Genomic DNA, 22,984 nt, shown 5'->3' with positions numbered 1-22,984 from the left:
TATTATGAAGTAAGAACATGTTTCCTTATGTTCAGCTAGGGTTCTAGGCTTATACCAGCTAGGTTAGCAAAATAAAACTTTCAACAATGAATCCAGGGCCAAAAACATGCTCTGGGAGGGTATTTCCAAGCTATTATGTAGTACCTCTCCTAATTTTTAAGTCTTAGAAATGTGCCTACCTGACAGGTCTATACCTATTAGGATTTTCACAAAATAACATTATGCCTTAATTTTCAGTTTTCAGATCCTTTTTCTCTGGTTCTAGTGCATGCAATTCCTGCTATTTGAGTAGAATTTTAAGCCATACCAATGGGTTTTCTTTCCAATTTTAGGAAGTGTACTTGCAGATGTTTGAAACTTCATCAATTGAGATTGAGCAAATTATGAAGCAGAAAATACTTTTCTTGTGCTTCATTTAAGCAGAGGATCTATTTTGCAAAATTTCACTTTGATAAGACAAAGACTTTTAAAGGCCATCTAAGGTCAATACCTTTTAGAAGGAGAAGTGGACCTAGGTACTTCAATATACCATCTCAGAACATCTTATAATATGTAGATCCATCCCTGAAAGCTTCATTTTCCTAACCTAAACCCTTCAAAAGATAGCCAAAAGTAGATAAACTAGAATTTTACCAATGAAAACACTCCTGATGCTCTCTGGACATTCTGCATGCTCCACTGAGCAGGTCTTGCATAAAACAATTATATTTAGGAAACTTAAGGCACAAAAGTCACAGAAACTATAAACTACATAAAAACAGTTCATTGTGATTTAAATTATTTATAAGACTATGTTACAATATGGAAGCTGCTTGCACTTACCTTTTGTACTGTTGTGAAGAATGCTTGTTATCTTGTGGCAAACCAATTTAGAGGATGCATGAACTCTAAGTGGAAATTACATTTTTTATTGAAGTAAACCAAAAGGGGGATGCAAATATGTTTAGCAATGGTAATTTAAGCTCTAAACTAACTGTTTGGAGGACATTTTAGAAAAATTAAGCTTTTGAGTAGATTTTTCTAAGAGCCAATAATGTGTCAGTTATTCAAAAAGATGATGTGAAAGCATTAAAAGAAGAGTTATGGACTGCAAACTTGAGGGGAAAAGGTTTGACATGTTTCTGCTTTTAATCTTATACACCCAAGATAACATAGAAGCAAACAAATCCATTTGTTGAACACTTGGATAGCCTACTTCTTTTAATTTATTTCTCAAATAATTTTGGTGATCTTAAAGTTACAAAATATGCATAAATACAGAATCTATTTATCAACCAAGAAGATGGCCTTACCTTAGACCTTAGCTTCTCCAGGACTGGGCTTGGTGCATAGGGCATCTAGAAAGCCTTGCCAGACATCTTAGAGCAGAGCTGCAGCAGTAAAGACCTCAAATTGCAGTCAAAGTGACAGCTCTGCTGTCCTCAGGTCTTGGTTGCACTGTTGTCTCAAGGTATATTTTGGTTGACCCCTTCTATGCCTTCCCTCTGGGTGCCATTTGTATATGGTTCTTGGAAGTTGGTCCCCAGGCATTTGAAGGATGTGACCAAGGTAGGTCCATCTCCTTTGCTTCAGGAGTTTGGTAATAAGAGGCTGACAAACTTCTATATTTGTGACCTTCTCCTGCCATTGTATGTTCAGGAATCTTCTAAGGCACATATTCTCAAAAGCTTGCACATGCTTCTCTAGCTGTATATTTCGTTTTCAGCACTTGCTAGTGTAAAGGAGAATGGACCTCACATTGCTATTTAGAATATGTAGCTTTAAGCATAGTGAGTATTTAATACTATGCCAAATTGGTTTCAGCTTGGTGAAAGCTGAAGTTGCTTGTCCCATTCTCCTTTTTATTTCTTTCATGATTTCACCATCATTTTCAATCCAACTCCCAAGATACTTGAATTCCTGGACTTGTTGAATATCTTTATCCTTGCATCTCAGTATCAGTGGTGAGTTATATGTGGCCATAATCTTTGACTTATGCATGTTTAGAGTCAGTCCCACTTTCTTGGCCTTATCAGTTATGGTGTCAAGTAGCAGCTGTAGTTGTTGTTTTGCTTCTTCTAGGAGGACTATATCATCTGCAAAGTTGAGATCCAAAATCTGTCTCTTGCTAATCTTTATTCCAGAACCTGAGGACTGCTGTAGAATGTAGTCCATTATGATTACAAACAGAAACAGAGATTGAACACATCCCTGTTTAACACCAGACATTATCTTGAAAAACCGCACCTCCCTGTTTTTAGTTTGAACACAGCATTTGCTATGTTCATAGAGAGCTATTATCATTTTGACTCATTTCCCAGGTACTCCATAATACTTTAAAATCTTCCATAAAATATATTGGTCAATAGAATCAAATGCTTTTTCAAAATCAATGAACAGTAGGTAGAGCTTTGGGTTCTATTCTCTAGACTCTTCCACCATTAGTCTGAGGATGAAAATTAGATCAGAGCAGGATTTACCAGGCTGGAATCCATACTGCTCTTCTCTGAGGTGCAAGTCAAGGGCTGCTCTAAGGTAATGCAGTATGACTGTGGCTAATAGTTTACTAGGAACAAATTTTATATTGATACCTCTCCAATTGCTCAATATTAGTACATCCCATTCTTGAAGAGTATAACCAAGAAGATGACAAATTTGAATTAACAAGTAATGAGAAAGAGAACTTTATTGAATTACCTTATGATAATCCTTTAAAACAACATTTTCAGAATGCATATCTAATTCAATTTTGGCTAGATATTAAAAGTGAATATAATATTTTGTCAAATAAGGCTTAAAAAGCATTGATGCCGTTCGCAAAATCTTATTTATATGAAACAGGATTTTCTTCATTAGCTGAAATGAAACCCAAATATCGTGTTTTTTTGGTTATAGAAAATAAACTTCATGCAGTTTTCTCATCATTGACAACCAGATTTGACAAACTTTAGGCTAATTATAGGCAAGCACAGCCATCTCACAAAAAGAAAATAATATAAAGTTGTTATTCATTCTATTTGTAAGAGTTTGTCTTACTAAAGTTTTGTAGTACTAAAAACTTGTGTGTCTTTATTATTTTGCAAAATGAAGGGAGGTTCCATATGATCACACATTTTTAAGGGAACACTGGTAAAATAAAGTTCTGAAACCATGACATTAAAGTATACTAAGCTTGAACTATACTAATCTTTTCCAATCAAGGGAGACATCTTTATCTTTAATAGATTTACTAGATTTTCACAAAGACTTACTGGGCTAGGCTAGGTTTAATCAGGTTTAATGGATTTGACACCTGTTTTACTAATTTACTTAGAGGGTCTGGTTGTATTTGATGTAGAAATTTTTTTATTAGGAATTACAATGTTTCTGCAGTTGGTTCATACTGCCAAATAAACCAGTTTGAGAAGAAACAGCAAGTTTTTTGCACATATCCTAGAGCTAACCTATATCTAGCCCCTAGGTGGGGTGGGGCCTGGATACAGTTACAACATCAGAAAGCATTATATTTAGAAGGAACAGTGAGCAGAAAATAGAATAGTGTTTTGTTTTCTATTTTGTTTCTGTTTCACAATCTCACAACATAGCTTAAATTTGCCAGTGAATAAAACTTTCAGGAATACATTCTAATTTTAAATTAGTTAGAGTAGGGGTTGCCTTAAATTACCTTAAATCACATTGTCCAGTGAAATAAGGATTAAATCATGTAGAATCGCTGGTTAGTGATGACAATGGTTGGACGGTTCTGCAGCATCCTACTGAGTTCACCACGGCTTTGAAGACCATTCTCTATCAACAGCTCTTTTAAAGGCAGCAGTACTGGGGTTAGTGACTGCTTCTTTGATGAGCGAATTCCACAAACTCATTATTCAATTAGTGAAGAAGATACTGTGTAGTTTAGTGGCAGCTCTCTTCTGATATAGTTTCCGACTGTGTCCCCCAGTTCTGGCAGATTGGTCAAGTTGAAATGGCTTTTTTAATGGAAAGTTAGAATAACAAGGATTCTTCTAAAACAAATCATAGCCATATCATGATTGACTATCAGGCTGGTTTCTGCCCTGGAATCTTTGTAGTAAATTAACTTGCAGAAACGTACCTTGATTTTGGCAAAAAAAATCCTCCAGCTATTCATTGATTTCAAGTATTCTGTCAACCTAGTATGGCAGGATAGACTCTGTCCAATACTGACCCACTACAATGTTCCTGACATTCTAATAAAAAATAACCAACATAGCTGCAGTCAAACCTCTTACCCCAGGATATGATTTATCTGGGCTACATTAATATTATTATTAGAGTAGAACAACAGATAATGTGTTGAGGAGCCTTTTGTTGAAATAGGGGGTTCAAAACCAAAAATTTATGTTATTGATCAAACTGGATGATATGCTCACCATTTTAGCATTGTATTCCACATGTGTAATGGCCAATCATATCATGGAGTGACTGGTCAGTTGAGCCAACTCAGACGTTGGAGTTTCTTGCTACTATGAGGTAATTCAGTTTTGCACAAATTTTCACTGTATGCTCTAGTTCCATCTAGAATGCATCTATATAGTCTTCAGCAGCATCACAGGTCAAATCATATACCAATATGATGCTTATGTTGAATAGTCTATCTTTTAAGCAGATGAGGGCGATTCTTGGGCTAATAGGGATCCATGCAAAAAGTAAGCAATGACTGAATAGCTTAAACATTAATCCCACTCCATGAAGTCCAAATCCATTCTATACTCCAGAGTTGAGAAATATACATTTTTCATTTGATTCTGCTATAGCTATAGCTTGGAACAAACACCTCCAATCTTTGCCTCAGAAAGGCAGACAATATCTGTTTTATGTTTACGCAATTCATAGGTCATGGCTTGGTGGGTTGTCTTTTCTTACATGGATCTTATATTCCAACAGAACACTCAAAGAATCATCTTATTTTATTGATTTTTCTTGATAATTTTTGCTCATTTGTCAGCCTTGCCACCATCCCTTTGAGCATTGCTGAAAGCTGGAGACTAAGTAGCAGATGATATAATATCAAGAGCATTCATAAATTCATGAAGATGTAGTTTTTTTTTATTGCATTTTAAATATTATGTTATGTTAATTACAAAAGGCACTTTATGCAGCAAACTTCATTTTGAATAAGCCCTTAAATAGCTGTCTATGTTGTTCTGGTTCCCTGTTAGCAGTGAAGAAAAAAAAAAGGATACATCAGTGCTAGCCACGAAAAAAAGTCATTTTCATTGTTTTCAAGGGAGGGGTAACTGCATGTGTCCAATATGAATTTTCAGCAATGGTGATTCCAATGGCGTACTTTTTATTTCGATCCTATGCCATTTTCAAGGGATTTTGGGCTATTTTGCATAATTCCCCATAAATTGGTTTTTAAAATAACATTTTATTATTAAGACTAATCAAAATAATAGTTAACATGTCTGAATCATCTATAAATAGCAATATTTCCTCACTAGCCAATTCATTTTAAAACTGTTTTTTTTTTGTTATTATGGGTTGTGACTTGTTCTTTGCTAGGTTACAGCTATTGCTGCAACCATGATTTACTTGGGATTTTCCAAACTTTTAAATTCTTTTAGAAAATGCCAGTTTTAAGTGATAAGAATAGTGGAAGTACAGACAATCAAAAAGACATGATTGAAGACTCTGAATGTGAAGGCATGGACACAGACCAAAGATCCCCAACAAAATCAGATAAAGATGCAAGTAGTGACTCGAGCAATGAAAGTTCCTCTGATGAAGGTGAGATCCTTCTTTATATTATAGATATCATCATCCTTCGTGTTTTCAGGCCCTTTTTTTGGTAGCTCTCCCCCAGATGGTGAATCTTAATGACCATTTGACTCTTTAATAGCTTCAAGTTTAAAAGTAGGCTATTTAACTCTATTCTTGGAGCAGTTCTATGGATAGATGATTCCTTCAAATATTGTAAAAAATCTTGTGATGAACAAAATATCTTTACTTTTTCTTTATTGAAATATCATACAGGAAAAGTCACAAACAATCAAGTTCTAAAAAGACGGGCATCTACCTCCCCTTTCTGGCATATGAATTAGGAGCAATGCGATTTGCTTTTGAAAGTACTTCAATACTTCAGATTGTCTTGGCACACCTTAAAGTCAACTTCATAGGAAGTATGTTATGATGATTTTGAGAACTTTTATACCCAAATTAAATGAGAATAAGTTATTCCAGCTTACTCTTTTCTGTTTCGGGAATTCATGATAAATGTAAAGTAGTATTTATTATGTCACAAAACCCTACTTTTTCTAGACTAATGGTGAAATGCCCTACAATTTAAATTTACTTGAATGATTCATTCATCAAATTTTAAACAAGAAAAGTTACCGATTTGTCAAGCCTTGTCTAGACTTTCTGAAAGAACTAATATCACTGGTGACCATCCTGCACTGCAAAATTTTATAGATCTTATATGTTTCTAGCTACTTAATCACCCTTAGGTAGAGCAGATTAGGCTAGTTTCAGTGCAGCTCTTTTGCAGTTTATTAACGACTTCAAACAAAAATTCCAATCAAACATGTGGTAACAGACCATAACTAAGGAGCAGCTCGTCCCAATAGTAAACAAATTCTAAAAAAAAGAAATCTTGATAACAATAGATACATCAAAAGAATTGGGTTTTTCTGCTGATTCTAAATACATAAAACTCATTAAGTTTAATCATATCAAAAGTTACGAGTCTACTATCTACCAAGCAGAAAACTACCACAAATCAGCATTGATAAATAAACGAAATCCTAAACGAACAGAAACTACAATAAATAACCGAGTCAAACCCAAAACAAGCAGAAATTAACATGAGTGGGGCTCGAAACCTCTATGCCTTTCCAAGGCCAGAACATAATTTGCAATTGCTGAAAAAACAAAAAAAAAAACAAATGAATGGGCATTGTTAATTTGATAAACGTATGCTGTTATTTGTTCCTTAAAATGTTAATAATATTTGATTTATTAAAGTTATAAAAGTGAAAACATTAAAAAAAAAAAAAAATTCAGCTACGGACCCTTCAACTACAATGAACAAAACTGCTATCTCCAAGTTTTGATTGAAGGTGTTTGGGGCAATGATGTGTGTGGGAGGGGCTGGTTGTTCTCAAATCACTTTTGACTCTTAAAAAGGGTAGTATAACTTCCAATTTCAAATTAAATGAGTCCCATCTGAAGCTTATACAACCGCGCATTCCATAAAAACCTTATATGTCCCCAGGGCATGACTTACAACCCTATTTCCAGGGGCTGAGGGGTGTGAGATAACAAAATCGTTATCTCACAATTTCAATCAGATGCTTTTGGTGAAAAGAGGGGTTTTCAGGGGGGAGGCTAGTTGCTCTCGGTTACTTTTGACTCATAAAAAGGAGCTAGAACTTTCAATTTTGAACCAAATGAGCCTCCTCTTAAGTTTATACAACCATCCCTTCCATAAAAAGCTTAAATACCCCCAAGGCATAGCTTACAACCCCTGCCCACAGGGCCTGGAGGTTTGTTTCAACCACAAAAGCTTCGTAATATGATATTTGGGCTATTTTGAATAAAATGGCTGTCTAAAAATTTTTGTCAGATACATTTCGGGAAAATACGAGTTGTGGGGTGGGGTATATGCCCTCCAATCACTTCGAGTCTTAAAAAGGGCACTAAAACTTCTGATTACCAATCCAACGGGCCTCCCCTCCCCCAAAAGCTTCAATGACAGCCCTTTTTATAAAAAAAAACTTTATATGCCCCAGGGGATAACTTACAACCCTTGCCCTGAGGGCTGTGGGGGGGTTGTCATCCTCAAAGACATAATTTCCAGACATTAGTCTGGTCTCTGTAGGTAGTAAATTACTTAGTAATATGATACTTTTTAGACTGAGAGATGCCGTAGACAAAGTTTTAAGAGAAGATCAGTGCGGTTTTAGAAAAGGTAGAGGATGTGTTGACCAAATTTCCACTCTCAGGTTAATAATTGAGAAGTGCCTGAGTAGTCAAATGCCTTTGGTCCTCAGTTTTATTGATTATGAGCAACCGTTCGATTCTGTTGATAGAAGAGCTTTAGTAAAGGTTTTATCCTTATATGGTATACCACACAAATACATTAAAGTGATTAGTGCTATGTACGAGAATACCACTGCTGCGGTTAAGGTAGGAAATGAGGTTAGCAGCTGGTTTTGCATTAAATCAGGAGTTAAGTAGGGTTGTGTTCTATCCCCCTTTATATGGATCATTTTGCTGACGATTTAAGCCTCCTAGATGAAAGTGTGAGCAAAATGAATGAATTTTTAGAGGTTTTGCGAGTTAAGGGTGCTAGAATAGGTTTGAAAATTAATGTTAAGAAAAATAAGTCACTAAGGCTAGGAATAAGTGAAGATGAAAACGTGACGTTGGGTAATGAAAACATTGATAAGGTGGGCAGCTTCACTTACCTTGCTAGTATTATTAGTAAAGATGGTGGGAGCAGTGAAGATGTTAAAAGTAGCCAAGGCTCAGGGTGTTTTTTCATAGCTTAAAAAGTTTGGAAGAATAGGAAGATAAGCCTGAAAACCAAGATTAGAATATTAGAAGCTACAGTGATGACTGTGTTCAAACTTGTTCTTTTCGGCCAACCCTCTAGGGCTAAACGGAAAGCAGGTCGTCCTCGTCTGGGGTGGGAGTACGTCATAAAGAAAGATTTAAAGGATATTGGAACATCGTGAGAGGGTGTATAAAGGGAGGCTTTGAATAGATTGGGATGGAGGATGAGCGTGCGTGGCTGTGTTAGCCCCAGGCGGCTTGATGCTACAGTGAGTTGTTAGTAGTAGTAGCAGTAGCAGCAGTTTAAACTACGCTGAACAAAACGGCTATCTCAAATTTTGACTGGATGTGTCCGGGGAAATAATGGGCTTGGCAGGGGGGTTGGTTGCTCTCTAATTACTTTCGACGATTGAAAAGCGGCACTAGCCCGTTCAATTTCCAATTAAATGGACCCTTTTTGAAGTACTCCTTCGATACGAAGTACCCTGATCTAAAACCAAAAAAAAAAAAAATAATACATTGTGCCAACATCGTTCTTTACTTACGCAGCGCTATTGCGCTGCCCATGATATTTGCTAGGATGAAGAGATTGGATAAAAAGATCAGAATATTCATCACCAGTTGATCCCACCGATTTAAGTGACATTTACGTCAATTTTTTTCTCAAAATAATGGAGCCGGTCAGATGTTATCCTATTTATCACTTATGATCAAATCATTATACAAACAAAACGTACCAAAAATTATTCTAGAATAATAGGCTAATAAGCAGAAAATGGTACTTTAGGTTATTCCAAGCATGGGAAGAGCAAGAAGGATGCCGGAATAGACCCCAATTAAACAGCAGAGCTACAGTCATTTGGCTCACCAAACTTAAGGCCAAACATCGGAATTTTTAGCTTCAGAAAGAAAAACGAGCAGAACTTTTTTGGCAAAACTAGAACTAGACAGAACCAAAGAAAAACATGAAAACAACCACATCGATTAGCCAGATGTGAAAAAACACACTATGGCGAGATATAGTTAAACACATTTTTTTCACTTGCGGAAAATTAATATAAATTCAAATCACTGTCGCAACTTATTCATTAGTGCAAAATCAAACGCAACTAGACGCGAGACCACGAAGACGAAGAAGATTGTTTGATTTCCAGCCATATGTCCGTACCTCTTTGACGGACCTGAGAAGACCTTATTTCACCTTTCGTTTTCATCTCGAGTGACTTAAACGAGAGCTCTTCGTAAATTCAATTCAGGTGGCAGGTCTGTACAAATAACTATACCATTCGCCTTCAATTTACCAACATTCGGTGTTACCGCTTGAATCTCGTTTTTGGACCCTAATGATGCAAGATCTGGCTTCACCTGCTTTTGCTTACTTTTACGTTAGCGGGAGTCAGTAATATTTACCGAGCAAGAAGCGAAGCGATAGCTCTTAGATATCATTACTGGTACAGAGATTCCTAGCTTTTTCTTGGAGGTTTTTCAAATTAGCTTCTGGTGTTTCGCTAGATTTTGTCACCCAGTAAGCCATGAATCAGCGAGTTAAGCTTTTGGTCTTTTACTTAAAAATAAAAAAACAAGTTTTTTAAACTGAAAGTAAGGAGCGACATTAAAACTTAAAACGAACAGAAATTTTCCGTATATGAAAGGGGCTGTCCCCTCCTCAACGCCTCGCTCTTTACGCTAAAGTTTTTTATTGTTTTAAAAAATAAAGTTGTGAGACAGAGTCAAACTTTAGCGTAAAGAGCGAGGCGTTCAGGAGGGGACAGCCCCTTTCGTATACGGAATAATTTCTGTTCGTTTTAAGTTTTAATCACGCTCCTTACTTTCAGTTTAAAAAACTTGTTTTTTTTTTATTTAATTTCTGATCGTTTTTTAGTTAATGCAGCTTTTATTTTGACTCACCGTCATTGAATAAGCAAACAAAATTTGTATAGAAATTTTACTTTTCTTTTGCTAAATGGCTGTCTCTACATTTGGTTCTGACGTAATTTACAAATTAACTTACGTAACGAACTTCTATATTCGTATATTTTTCTTCTGGCAAAAAATACAAAGTTGCAGATTTTTGCAGATATGAGCTTGAAACCTATGTAATAGGGTTATACGCTGAATCTGACGGTGTGATTTTCATTAAAATTCTTTCGCTTGTAGGGGATGTTTCCCCCCTCTTTGATTTTCATTAAAAACCAATAAAAAAAAATCAGGTAAATTTTCAAAGGCTCGTAACCTTTGATGAGTAATACTAATTTATGAGTAATACAGCATTATAAACCCATTCTTTTGATACATTAGTAGAAGGGCCTTATTGAATCCCATCACTCACCCCTGCTGCTACGTATAACTTTTTTTACATAATTCATGGATGGTTATGTGTGTTGGTCGATTTATTTGATGTTTTTCATGGATGTTTTATGGATTTTGTCAATGAGAATTTGAAAAAACAGGAACTTTTTAACATTTTTGTCTGTTTTTATGGTCTTTGTCAGTGAGAATTTGAAAAACAGGAGCTTTGTCACATTTATGTCTGTTTTTATGGACTTTGTCAGTGAGAATTTGAAAAACAGGAATTTTGTCACATTTATGTCTGTTTTTATGGACTTTGTCAGTGAGAATGGAAAAACAGGAACTTTGTAACTCCCTTCCTGTTGTTGTTCGATGCAGATGTTATGAGTTTCCGGGAAACAGTTAATGACACTCCCTTCTTGTTGTTGTTCGATGCAGATGTTATGAGTTCCCGGGAGATCGCGTGTTTCCAACATTTGTTGTTCCAGCCAAATGTTATGAGTTTCCGGGAAACAGTATTTGTTATTGTTGTTCAAGCCAAATGTTATGAGTTCCCGGGAGATCGCGTGTTTCCAATATTTGTTGTTCAAGCCAAATGTTATGAGTTTCCGGGAAACAGTATTTGTTGTTGTTGTTCAAGCCAAATGTTATGAGTTCCCGGGAAACAGCTAGATCCCATGTTTCCTTCTCAACCAATCAGAGGACTTTGTTTACATAACAATTTGACCTTGAGATTTCGTATATAACGGGCATGCAATGTGATTCAATTATCAGAAAGTATTGTGACACAATGGATAGAACAATTAGCATAATTGATGATTTTGTGGCCTTGGCAGCCGCAATTAGCAATGTAAGTACATTTTTATTTTCAAACGAATTTTCATTGATAACCCTCCAGTATATTTGAGTAAGTACCCCCCCCCCCCCCACAAACCTAACCACCATACAATCTTTATACTCAATGCAAAACGTAAATATATTCCTTTACCCTCAATCCCCCCCCCCCCCCCAACAAACCTAACCACCATACAATCTTTATACTCAATGCAAAACGTAAATATATTCCTTTACCCTCACCCCCCCCCCCAAACCATACAATCTTTTTACTCAATGGAAAACATAAAATATATTCTTTTTACCCTCAACCCCCTCCCACACTGTTTTACAATCCCAAATTCTCGCAAATAGAAATACCTTTTCGATAAATTCCACTTTTTATTTTCCTTGGTCACCCTCCAGTATATTCAGCTAAAGTGTCTGCTGACTTCTGTCAATTTTTAATGAAAATCCCGTTCTGTTTTGAAACAATCTCCAGCACAAGGCCTATTATTAGCTGACACCCTTTCCGGTTTACAAACGCGGTCAACGGAACTATTCTTCCGTCAAAATTAAAACAGTTTCAGACAATAATTAAGCTAGGCCTACACAACCTGTATGGAAGTAGAGAAACAAGTTATTTTCAAATTAGGGTCTAACAATATCCCCCCCTCCCCCATTGTCTTACAATCCCAAATTCTCGCAAAAAGAAATACCATTTCGATAAGTTCCTTCCTTCTATATTTCCAGCTATATCCCCCCCCCACAAACCATACAATCTTTATACTCAATGCAAAACATTAAATATATTCTTTTACCCTCAACCCCCCCCATTGTCTTACAATCCCAAATTCTCACAAATAGAAATACCTTTTCGATAAATTCCAGTTTTTTATTTTCCAACTAAATCCCCCCCCCCACAAACCATACAATCTTTTAGTCACTAGAAAACGTAAATATATTCTTTTACCCTCAACCCCCCGCCTCCACACTGTTTTTACAAGTATAATTCTCGCAAATAGAAATACCTTTTCGATAAATTCCTTCCCTCTATATTTCCAGCTAAATCCCCCCCCCACAAACCATACAATCTTTATGCTCAATTCAAAACGTAAATATATTCTTTTACCCTCAAAACCTAACCACCGCAAATAGAAATATCTTTTCGTTAAATTTAGCCTTTCTCTGAGACATCCGTCACTGTTGTTATTAAGTCGCTATGTTTTGACATAAGCTCTCCGCGCAAGATTATAATTACTTTGTCACCTTTTTCCTGTGTGTTCACGATATCGGTCTAGCCAAAGGGTTTGTTTTTCATGTCAAATTAAAACGATTTTAGGCAATAATATGTGATGCACTATTTTGGAGAAGTGAAATGGATTATTTTCAAATTAAGTCTAACAATATATTTAGGACATTATGTAAAAGGGGGGGGGCGATACATCGCTTCTAACATCTTTGCTGTAAAGTAAATTAAGTAAAAGGGAGGGGGGCAATAAATCGCTTATAACAGCTTCGCTGTAAAGTAAACTACGTAAAAAGGGAGGGGGGCAATACATCACTTCTAACAGCTTCGCTGTAAAGTCAATTACGTAAAAGGGAGGAGGGCAATGCCTTCAATTCTAACAGCTTCGTTGTAAAATGAAAACAAAGTGTGCATGGCTAGCACATTGGGAGTTGGAAGAAGCTTATATTATGTGTACATTTTAACCTATGTTTGCAAATTTAGGCCCATAAGCTGTGAGTTAACGATCTAATTTAAAGTCTCCCTCTGATTCTTGGGCTTATAACATTTCGAAATTTTTACTTCTTTGCGATAAATGCTTTTCTAAACAAAATTATGGTCAATAATTTTCATTCTTTAAAATAAAGGGGAAATTATTTGATACTAATTTTTTCTCTTCTTTAAGGCAAATTATGAAGAATTTGCTGCCCCTACATCGATGAGAGCTAGGGGTACCGCATATAGCGAAGAATGCGCCCCATCTCCAAGTAGAAAACCGAGAGATGACGAGGCAGCCCCCCAACTGAGACCATCCAGTATTAAGTATGCTGGCCCAACCCCAAAACAAGTGTTGTCGGCCCAAACTCCATCTGCACAGGCAACAATACAGCCAACTCGAAAACCTAAAGGAGAATGGAAGGCTACTGTCATGCAATATGGTCGCTGGCCAAAACCCTCTAGCTCCACGCTGCCTGCCCAAGTGCAGCCGTCTGTACCAGCCCCTGCTCTAACTGCACAAGCCTCACATGCTGCCTCGTACAAGAAATTGCAGCCATCGGCTGCACGAGCCCAGTATATCGCTAGCACGGCCGCGAAAAAAATTAACGTCACCAGTCCCTCCGCCCTCCAACATGCACTACCTGGTCTTTGGGGTGCCTAAGCCCAGACGGATTATGCAAATATAAGCATTTTTTTCCTACCTATCTATTTCTTCCAATGTTTTTAGTCTTTTTCAATCCCAATTTAAACTTATCTCAGCGAGATATTAACCCCTCACCCCCAAACTTTGTTTTCTCTACCCTCCCTCAGAGATACCTAAATGTTATTTTTTGCAAAGAAACCGCTCTTTTCTCTGTTGCTATCACTTCGATATCTCATATAGTTTAGATACCATTGAAACTCAAAATGCTATTCCGTTCACATTTGAATATTATCTTGTTTTAATCTTTGGCTTAAAGCTCCGCACAAGCATATAAATAGTTTGTCACCCCTTTTTCTGTTTTGTTCTATCATTAGCGACAGTTAGACCGCCAAGTCTAGGATTTCAATGCTTTTAACATAACTCTATTGTTTGGTCAAGAAAATTAGCTGTGAATTGTCTGCAAATTGGAATTCTATGTAAGAGCGAAACAAGTTATACTCCCAAAAATAATGATTGCTATTTATGATATTGCTGAAAAGGGGGGGGGGGCATAGTTGCCCTCGAATCTTTTTGGTCACTTAAAAAGCGCAGTCAATTACTGCTAATACTCACCGTCTTTGAAACTCTATTCCATTCACATAGTTTTAAGAGAGAGATTATTCTATCTGTCACACATCAGCGTCCAAATTTACACTGAATATTTCTATCATGCCAAAGATTTTAGCGAGGGGAAACCGAGTTAATGGTTCAATCCTGGAACACTCGCGCGAGAATTAGAAATATGGAATTAGAAATATTTCAACTTTTGAAGGGCATTATGAGAAGGGGGACTGGGAAGAGCTGTGGGAGGTGCTGCATGAAGCGCCACGGGCCCGAGAAGCGCCGCAGGGGTGTGCCACAGGCCCGAGAAGCGCCGCTGTGATGCGCCGCTGTGATGCGCCGCGAGGATGCGCCGCGGGGATGCGCCGCGAAAAAAAATTGCCACCTTCTATGTCATATCTTAGATTATCTTAAGTTGAATTAACCAAATGCTTTTAAGCAATAATAATCCAAATTTTAACCGTAGGAATGACACTTTGAAAATAAGCTATTTTCATTGATATGCTGGTGAATTGGTCCCAGATTCGCACTCCAGTGAAGAAGGGGAAGAAGAGGCAATGGAGTTTCAGGACAACGAAACATGGGACAACTCTATTGAAGTACCTTTTAATATTGACGAGTATTTAAATGATTTTTTTAATGTAGAAGCTAGTACAGTTGAGCATGCGGACTTGAGCCCGAACACTTTACAGCTTTTAGATGATTTCACTGGGAACCCTCCTCCTCCAGCCTCCGATACCCTAACGAGTCCACTTCAAACAACTGAAGTGGAACATAGCCCAAATATTGTTGAACAACTTGGGGATGGGGGTACATCTTTCCCCGATTTTCAATTATCCAACACAATTTTAAATAATATACTTGTTTTCACTGCAAGGTTTGGGGATCCTTTTAATACACTTATGGGGGGAAATTTTGTTTTTGATCCTGTAGAGATTGTGCATGCCTATGTAGATAATATTCGCGCACGCCTGGAGAAACACATTCAATTGTGGGGGGGGTAGGAACTCAATTAAGGTTTCTATTATTTTAAAGGTTTCTTATTTAAATGAGGGGAAAAGCAAGGTTTACTATCATTATATACATTCCGAGATGCGCGTAATTTATCCAAATTTAGAAAATTTTGAGGGAGTTTTTAGTGAGTGGGTAGGACAAACTATTGCGCATCTCGAGAACTATAACGAAAATGGGAGTGGGTCTGTAGTTTTATTTATTGAAAATTTAAGTGTAAATATATGTAAATTTAAGAAAGATTTTATTTTAAGAGGGGGGGGGGCTAGTTCTGAGAGGGATACTATTTTAAATTATAATCCAGATCTAGTAGGTTGTCAAGGTGTCCAGAAGATTTGTTTTGAAACAGATCAAAAGTGTTTCAAGTATGCTTTCCTCATATCAGCATACGACCCTCGAGCACGTGACGCAACCAAGACGAATTTAGATCACTGGGCTGTACATGGGAAGGACGGGTCCGATTTCCCAGTTGTAGATTTTTCTTGCTTAGATGGAAAATACCCAGTAACGCTAAGATCCATTGACATTTTTGAAAGGGCTAATTCAATTCAATTCAATTCAATTTATTCGAATAAAAACATAACACAAACATTAATAACAATAAAGATCCTAGAAGATAACTTGTTAATTCCCATTTAAATATTGGCGTTACTGTGGTACAATACGAAACAGAATTTGAAGATGGGACTCGCTCTAAAAAGAAGGGGGTGGTATTCCCCGTAAGGTTCCCGTCAGTTGATTTGGTTAAACACTTGGTATGGTTGTTATATACACCACCTAGTCAACCGAATACAATTGGTCATTTTAACCCTATCACTGACATTAGTAGAGTTCTGGGGGAGGGTAAGCGTAGGGGGGAATGTTTCTGCTGTCCAACATGTCTGTCTCGATTCCGTAGTGATATAAAACTACGGGGTCATATGAGACACTGTAGACGGCACGGATATCAGACAGTGGAAACGGTTTCAGGGGATAGGGGCATTCTACGCTTTAAAAATTTCCAGAATACCCTTCTCCAATGCAACAAAATATCTTTGGACTGTGAAGCTAAGCTGGTTGAGGTGAATGATCCCCTATATCCAAACCGCATCAAAGAACACCAGGCCATTGCAGTGTCTTATGCTCATGCGCAAAGAGATAGTTCTAACACCATGCGGTTGTTAGAAATAGTTGAGATATTGGATGAGGGAGACGAGTGCATGGTCAAGGCATTGACTAAACTGATTGGCACGGCTAATGGTGCTATTTCTCGTTTGAGAAATACGCATTATCCAATGGTGCTGTCTGAAGAGGATCGTCTTGCGATTAAAAATAAAAAAATAAGTTGGGTTTGTAAGGGGGTGTTTGTAGCGGTGGATAAGGGGACTAAAGGGAAAAGAGGGGGGAGGGGGAAAGTCAGAGACCATGATCACTTGTGGCAGGAAATATCATCTGGGGGTAGTAATTTTAGGGAGGTAGCGCATCAATCGTGTAATTTAAATGTTAGCCAACAGTTTTTTATCCCAGTTTTTATTCACAACTCTAATTATGACTTAACATTTATTTTACCGGCACTGGCACGTATGCACAGGGAGGGAGGGGGAGTAGACAGCCCATGGGTAAAAAATTCATTTACGTATAAAATTATTCCCAAATAGGCCGAGAAGTTGTTGCTTCTCGAACTGAAATGGCAGGTAGTGGATAATGGGCGTATGTGCTGGAATGAAATTAGGCTTTTAGATTCCTTTAGTTTTTTTTTCCAAATCCTTAAGTCAACTAATTCAAGTGCAGAAAAGCGACAATTTTGATAGCTTTCCCTTGCTTAAACAGCACTTTCCAGACAGTGAAATGTATGACTTATTAACCAGCAAAGGTGTATATGCATATGATTATTACTGTTCTGGCGCTCGCTTAAGCGAGGTAAAACTACCTCCAATTGAGGCTTTTCAGAATTCACTGACCAACAGTGAATGCACAGCCGAGGAGTATGAGTTTGCCAAGAAGGTATGGTCCAAGGGGAATTGTAAAAATGGGTGGGATTATTGTAGACTGTACTTGACCAGTGACGTTCTAACTCTGTTGGATATAGTCTGTAAGAATACAGACCAAATCTATTCATAGTTCGGGTTATATATTGGATATTATGTTTCTACACCCTATTTAGTGATGGACTTAGTTCTAAAAATTAGCAAGGAGGACATAGGCCGAATCACTGACGTAGATCAACACCTTTTTGTAGAGCTTTCAATGCGGGAAGGGTATGTTTTTCATGGGGACCGTGTCTTGTCAACCGATCTGAGCGGGCAAAGCACCGGTGTAAAGTCAAATGCAGTGTTCTTGGACAAGAAATGGTTATACCCCTCGGCAATGTCCCACTACTCTTTGCCGTGTGGGAACTATCAATGGCTTGAGAATCCTTGTGAGTTCCCCGACATTAACACCGTCGAGGACAACGGGCCACAAGGATGGTTCTTTTAAATTGACAGTCACATTCCGCTGGTGCTTCACGACACTGTCAAAGATTTTGTTTTCCCTACATCAATCGACCAGTGACCAAGGACCTCTGATCCTCTACAACCGATTACTGATCGAGGATGTGGGAATGCATTGGGCTACCCCTAAACCAAAAATTATATCTGACTTGGACCCTCAAGAGAACACTACTGTTCCCCATATGCTTTTGAGCTGGATGATGAGCAACGGTTTCAAAATCACAAAAATACATAGGGTCTTGCAGTTCAATCAGCGACCATATTTGAAAACGTTTATTGATACTTTTGTCTATAAACGTTCTAGGGCAAATTTAAAGGTAGAGAAGGCAGTGTACAAGCTTATTCTAAATTCAGCGTCTGGCAAAATGTGTGAAAGCGTACACCACAGATCTTGCTGTGCTGTCGTGACTGGCCCTGTAGAGTGTGCACAACTTAGTTCCGACCCCCACTTGACATCATTCACGAGCATAGAGACTGGCATAGTTCTTCTACACAGGAAAAAGCGAAAGGCAGTTCTGAACAAGAATATTACAGGCAGTAGTACAGCACTATATATCTCAAAAAAGCTCAAGTTATCATGCTCTTACAATTTGGGCAAGGCGCATGGGCCCTGAGAGAGGAAGGTTCAAGTTTACTGTCGGGACACAAATTCTCTGCTGTTAAATCTAAATAGGACTGAAGATTTATTGGGTGATTTAGAAAAGGGGGTGCACATCAGCTCGCGGATGGATTTTACCAACTGGAATCCATCCCTCTACCCCGAGCTGGTGAAACGTCAAGCCCCCAACCAACTATTAATGTTAAAATCAGAGATGGGGAGTGATTTGATATCCAGGGGGTGTTCCCGGGTCCAAAAGTTTATTGTGTTGAGACACATAGTGGGGATGAAAAGAAGACCTGTAAAGGGGTACCTATGCACTTTGTAAAAAGTAATTTCAACATGAGTGTGTGCATAGAATGTGTGGAAAGTAGCCTAGGGCCAATAGTATAATTGCTTGCAATTCGCTATCTACAGTATAGAAATTAGGCTGTGAGAGTGAAAAAAAATGCAATATGATGTATATCCGACAAGGTCTATATGCTCGAGAATGGTATGAGCGTCCTGCCTCATGGCCGCTATCGTATTTCAGACCGAGTTGAATGCGTAGACTATCGTAATCAACTTGGTCTGGATAAACTAACCTAACTAATCAACTAACCACCACCACTCAACCTTTCATACATTAACTAACCACCCAACCCGTTCATAAATTAACTAACCCAATCTAACCTTAACCTAACTTTACCCGAACCTACAGGGACGAAACCTCTGGTTTGTCCAGCGCGGCTCCCGGGGGGGGACCCTTCCCACGGCCGGCTCCCGGGGGGTGGGGGGACCTACCTTTTAATTCACTGTAATGTTCAACTGTGCTAGTTCCAAGTGTATTTTGTTGTTGTATAGAAAAGTGTTGTACAAAAGGTGTTGTACAGAAAAGTGTTGTACAGAAAAGTGCTGTAGATGGACAAAGGTGTTGTACAGAAAAGTGTTGTACAAAAAGTGCTGTAGATGGACAAGGGTGTTGTACAGACAAAAACTGTCATCATTGTTCAGGTTGAACAAATAGAGTTTCTATGTTGACCCAGTGTACATGTTGAGCAAATGTTGATATTGCCGTAATAAATATTGCCATGATATATTGTTTGTGCTGTTCCTGAATAGATAGATCTATAGGAAAATTACTACTTAGTCATTGGACACACATGATTTACAGTTTGTTAAAGTCTGACCGTTGTCAACAGCATGAATTAATTTAAAACGCCCTTTGGATCTTTTCTGTGTGGCCCCTCAATGTCAGAGAAAACAACACTTTTAGCAAGATTAATTCAAAATTGCGATAAAATGTTTTTGGAAAAACCGAAAAAATATACTATTGCTATAGTATTTGGCAGGAGTCCTTTGATAAAATAAAAGCTATTGCTACAACCATACCAATACAATTCATAAGAGGACTTGATGTTTTCAATAGTATTGAACCGAACTCATGGCTGATTATTGATGATTTGGCTGAATCCATTGAACAGTTCTCACAGGAAATGTTGCAATTGTTCACTGTCCGATCTCATCATGAACACATTTCCATAACCCTAGTTCTACACAATCTGTTTCATCAGAGCAAATGTATGCGAACCCTTGCTTTGAATTGCACTATCTATATTATATATCGAGTCGTTCGTGATTCTATCTCACTAAAAAAACTCAAAAAACACATATAACCCGGCACTCCAAAAATTCTGTTTTCAGCTTACACTCAGGCGACTAGCAAGCCCTACGGTTACATTTTGCTAGATCTTAATGAGAGCGCGCCCGAGGATCATCGTGTAGTCACTAACATTTTCGACAATTAAATTACACCATATCTTCCGGTGAACAGTAAAAAAGGTTATTATTCGCAGTCATGACATTGATAGAATTACATGAACAACGGCATTTATTTTCAGTCCTAGGAACTTCATACCCCTTGCTTATAACAGCCATACTTAAATATGGTGTCGACAATGATTTCATTAATCTAATATCTGAGCTTTGTTTAAATTTAACTGAGGGCAATGTTCAACTGCCAGATGGTGTTAGAAAACAGAAAAAGCAACATCGTTCCATTGTACGTGCCTTGGATTGTAAAAACACGGGAAACAAATTTAAAAGAAAACGGCTCCTTCAAGCAGGCGGTAGCTTTTTCACACTTTTACTGCCAATAATTGCAGGACTTGTAAACAGTTTTCTCTAGAGAATAGCAAAACCCTATAAATTGACACCATTTGAACTTGTCCTCTCGCCCGTTGAACATTTTGAAGACAATCTAAGCAAATTCATTAATGATGAGAATATTGCCGATGACAAAAAACTGCTTTTACTTCAAGATGCATTGCGACGTATGGACAAATATAAACCTTATCGTGAGAGACCCGCCGCCGATCCCTCTAAACATGAAACCTCTCAAGATTCTGTTAGATCAAAGGAGAAGGAATTGAATTCGATTGTTTCGAAAATTGAAAACCTATTGCTATTGACCTATCAAGAAAAGAGTAAAAGAGTATTATCTTATCTCGTGTTGGAAACTGCCCATCAAGTTCAAGTCGAGAGCACAAGGAAACGAATTATAATTCAGGGAAAAAGTTATAATCTAGTTGATTTAATTTGTGATATGGTAACGAATCGTAAAGGACTTTTTTCCTTTGACGATAGTCTACGCAACCTTCTAAGTGTTTCGAACTCTATCAATAGTCTTATTGACAATAAGGAAGTTCTTAAAAAACTAAGAGAATAAAGTTATCCTACAACCCCAATACTTTTTAAAACAGAAGAAGAGTGAATATTTGAAGTTAGTAACAACAGTAACTTTACAACACCTATGGTTGCTAGTCAAAAGTAAAGACGAATTGATCCGTCTAGCAGTGTGCAGAAGGGGAGTGGACATTACACTACATGTTTACGTTCAAAATGGTTGAAGTTCTCAAAGGTGTCTATGAAAATATTGGCGAAGCGGTAAGTTTAAGTTCACCCAAACCACTTTATAGAGTTGTATCAGGCACCGCATTGAAAAAAGCAAAAGATTATCTATAAAATGAACCAAGTTACACACTGCATCAGAATCAAATGCTTCGCAGCAAACAATATTGACAAACTAAAGCCTGTTCTCCTCTGCATATAATACAAATGTATCTTTTAACTTTGGACACAATTCAACGGCGTCACAATACACTCTTCAAAGATATTCTGGTGGCAATCACTGTATTTAGTCGCTAAGACTATATCATTCCATTGCAATCAAAGAGAGGTGTTGAAGTTGCTCGCGCCATTGAAAGTATTCTTGAGCGGGATTCCAATAGAATAGTTCAATCGGATCGTTGTTTTTACCTTTTAAACCCTCGTTTGGAAAGGGCTGTTTTGACATATAATACAACACTCTATTATCGTCACAGTCTAATAAAGGCTGCATTAGTCGAACGACTAATAAGAACAACTCGTCTTTTAATTTCAATATATTGTACATTGAAAAATACACTGTCTTTTATTCACGATGTAGATAAAATCATGTTGATTTATAATCAACGACCACATCGATCTCTGTCCAACTCTACACCAACGGATGTTCACTATAGTGAAAATACATTTGATGCTTTTCTAAAGCAATACTCCAATGGCAATGAGAAGAAAAAGAAGAAATTCAATGTTGGTGATACTGTTCGAATTAATAGAACCACCAATATTTTTGAAAAGGTGAATAATTTATGGAGCACCGAACATTTTAAAGTTTTAAAAAACTTAGACACCGAACTCGCGACTTATCGACAGCGAGACACAAAGGATGATGAGATTCTTGTCTTTTTTTATGAATATGGACCTAAAAGGGTTAGAAACAATAGTAAAATTTATCAAATTGAAATAATATTAAAGAATCGTTAGCGTAGGGGCAAGAGACAGTTACTGGTTTGCTGGCTAGGATACAACTTAGACTTTGATTCTTGGAGCAGTGCTGAATACATAGAAAATGCCCAGTGATTTCTATTTGACTTTCACGTCAAGTTTTTCTGATCCTCTCTACAATGATCTCCATAAAACAAGTAATTTTTGGACGAAACTTTCCCCCACTATCAAATTCGAGGGAAAGTATGAAGTGGCTCTTGTCGACTGTATTCTCAAAAATACTTATGACATCCTGAGAAAGGATCGTGAATATGAAATAAAAGTTAGACCCCATGATTGGCCGTTCATTAGCAATCAACATGATGATTGGCCGCTAGTTAAAAATCAAGAAAAAATCGAAAATATTAATTCATTCGAATATCCATAAGTTATATTACCTTACTAGGAAATCACCCATATGAATGATTTATGTCTTACCATCATTAAAAAAATTTCTACCCGTAAAAAAGGGGCTTTTCATTTCAACT

The 22,984-nt window shown here is 37.4% G+C and overlaps 1 protein-coding gene across 2 annotated transcripts in view; it reads left to right on the top strand.

Annotated features, from left to right (window-relative positions):
- Window positions 1-22,984, top strand: part of Brms1 (breast cancer metastasis-suppressor 1-like protein) — a 39,972-nt gene that overhangs the window by 1,841 nt on the left and 15,147 nt on the right. For both annotated transcript variants that reach the window (XM_089092445.1, XM_089092446.1), the window contains exon 2: window positions 5,568-5,730. In XM_089092445.1, the coding sequence (XP_088948571.1) occupies window positions 5,571-5,730 (160 nt within the window). In that variant the 5' untranslated portion in view covers window positions 5,568-5,570. The remainder of the gene's footprint in view (window positions 1-5,567; window positions 5,731-22,984) is intronic.

Source organism: Artemia sp. Qi Xiang Cuo, chromosome 7 (genome assembly GCF_049724085.1).
Source record: "Artemia sp. Qi Xiang Cuo chromosome 7, ASM4972408v1, whole genome shotgun sequence".
In the NCBI taxonomy this organism is placed as follows: domain Eukaryota; kingdom Metazoa; phylum Arthropoda; class Branchiopoda; order Anostraca; family Artemiidae; genus Artemia; species Artemia sp. Qi Xiang Cuo.
The sequence above is the reverse complement of the archived record's forward strand: the minus strand, read 5'-3'. Positions and strand labels throughout refer to the sequence as shown.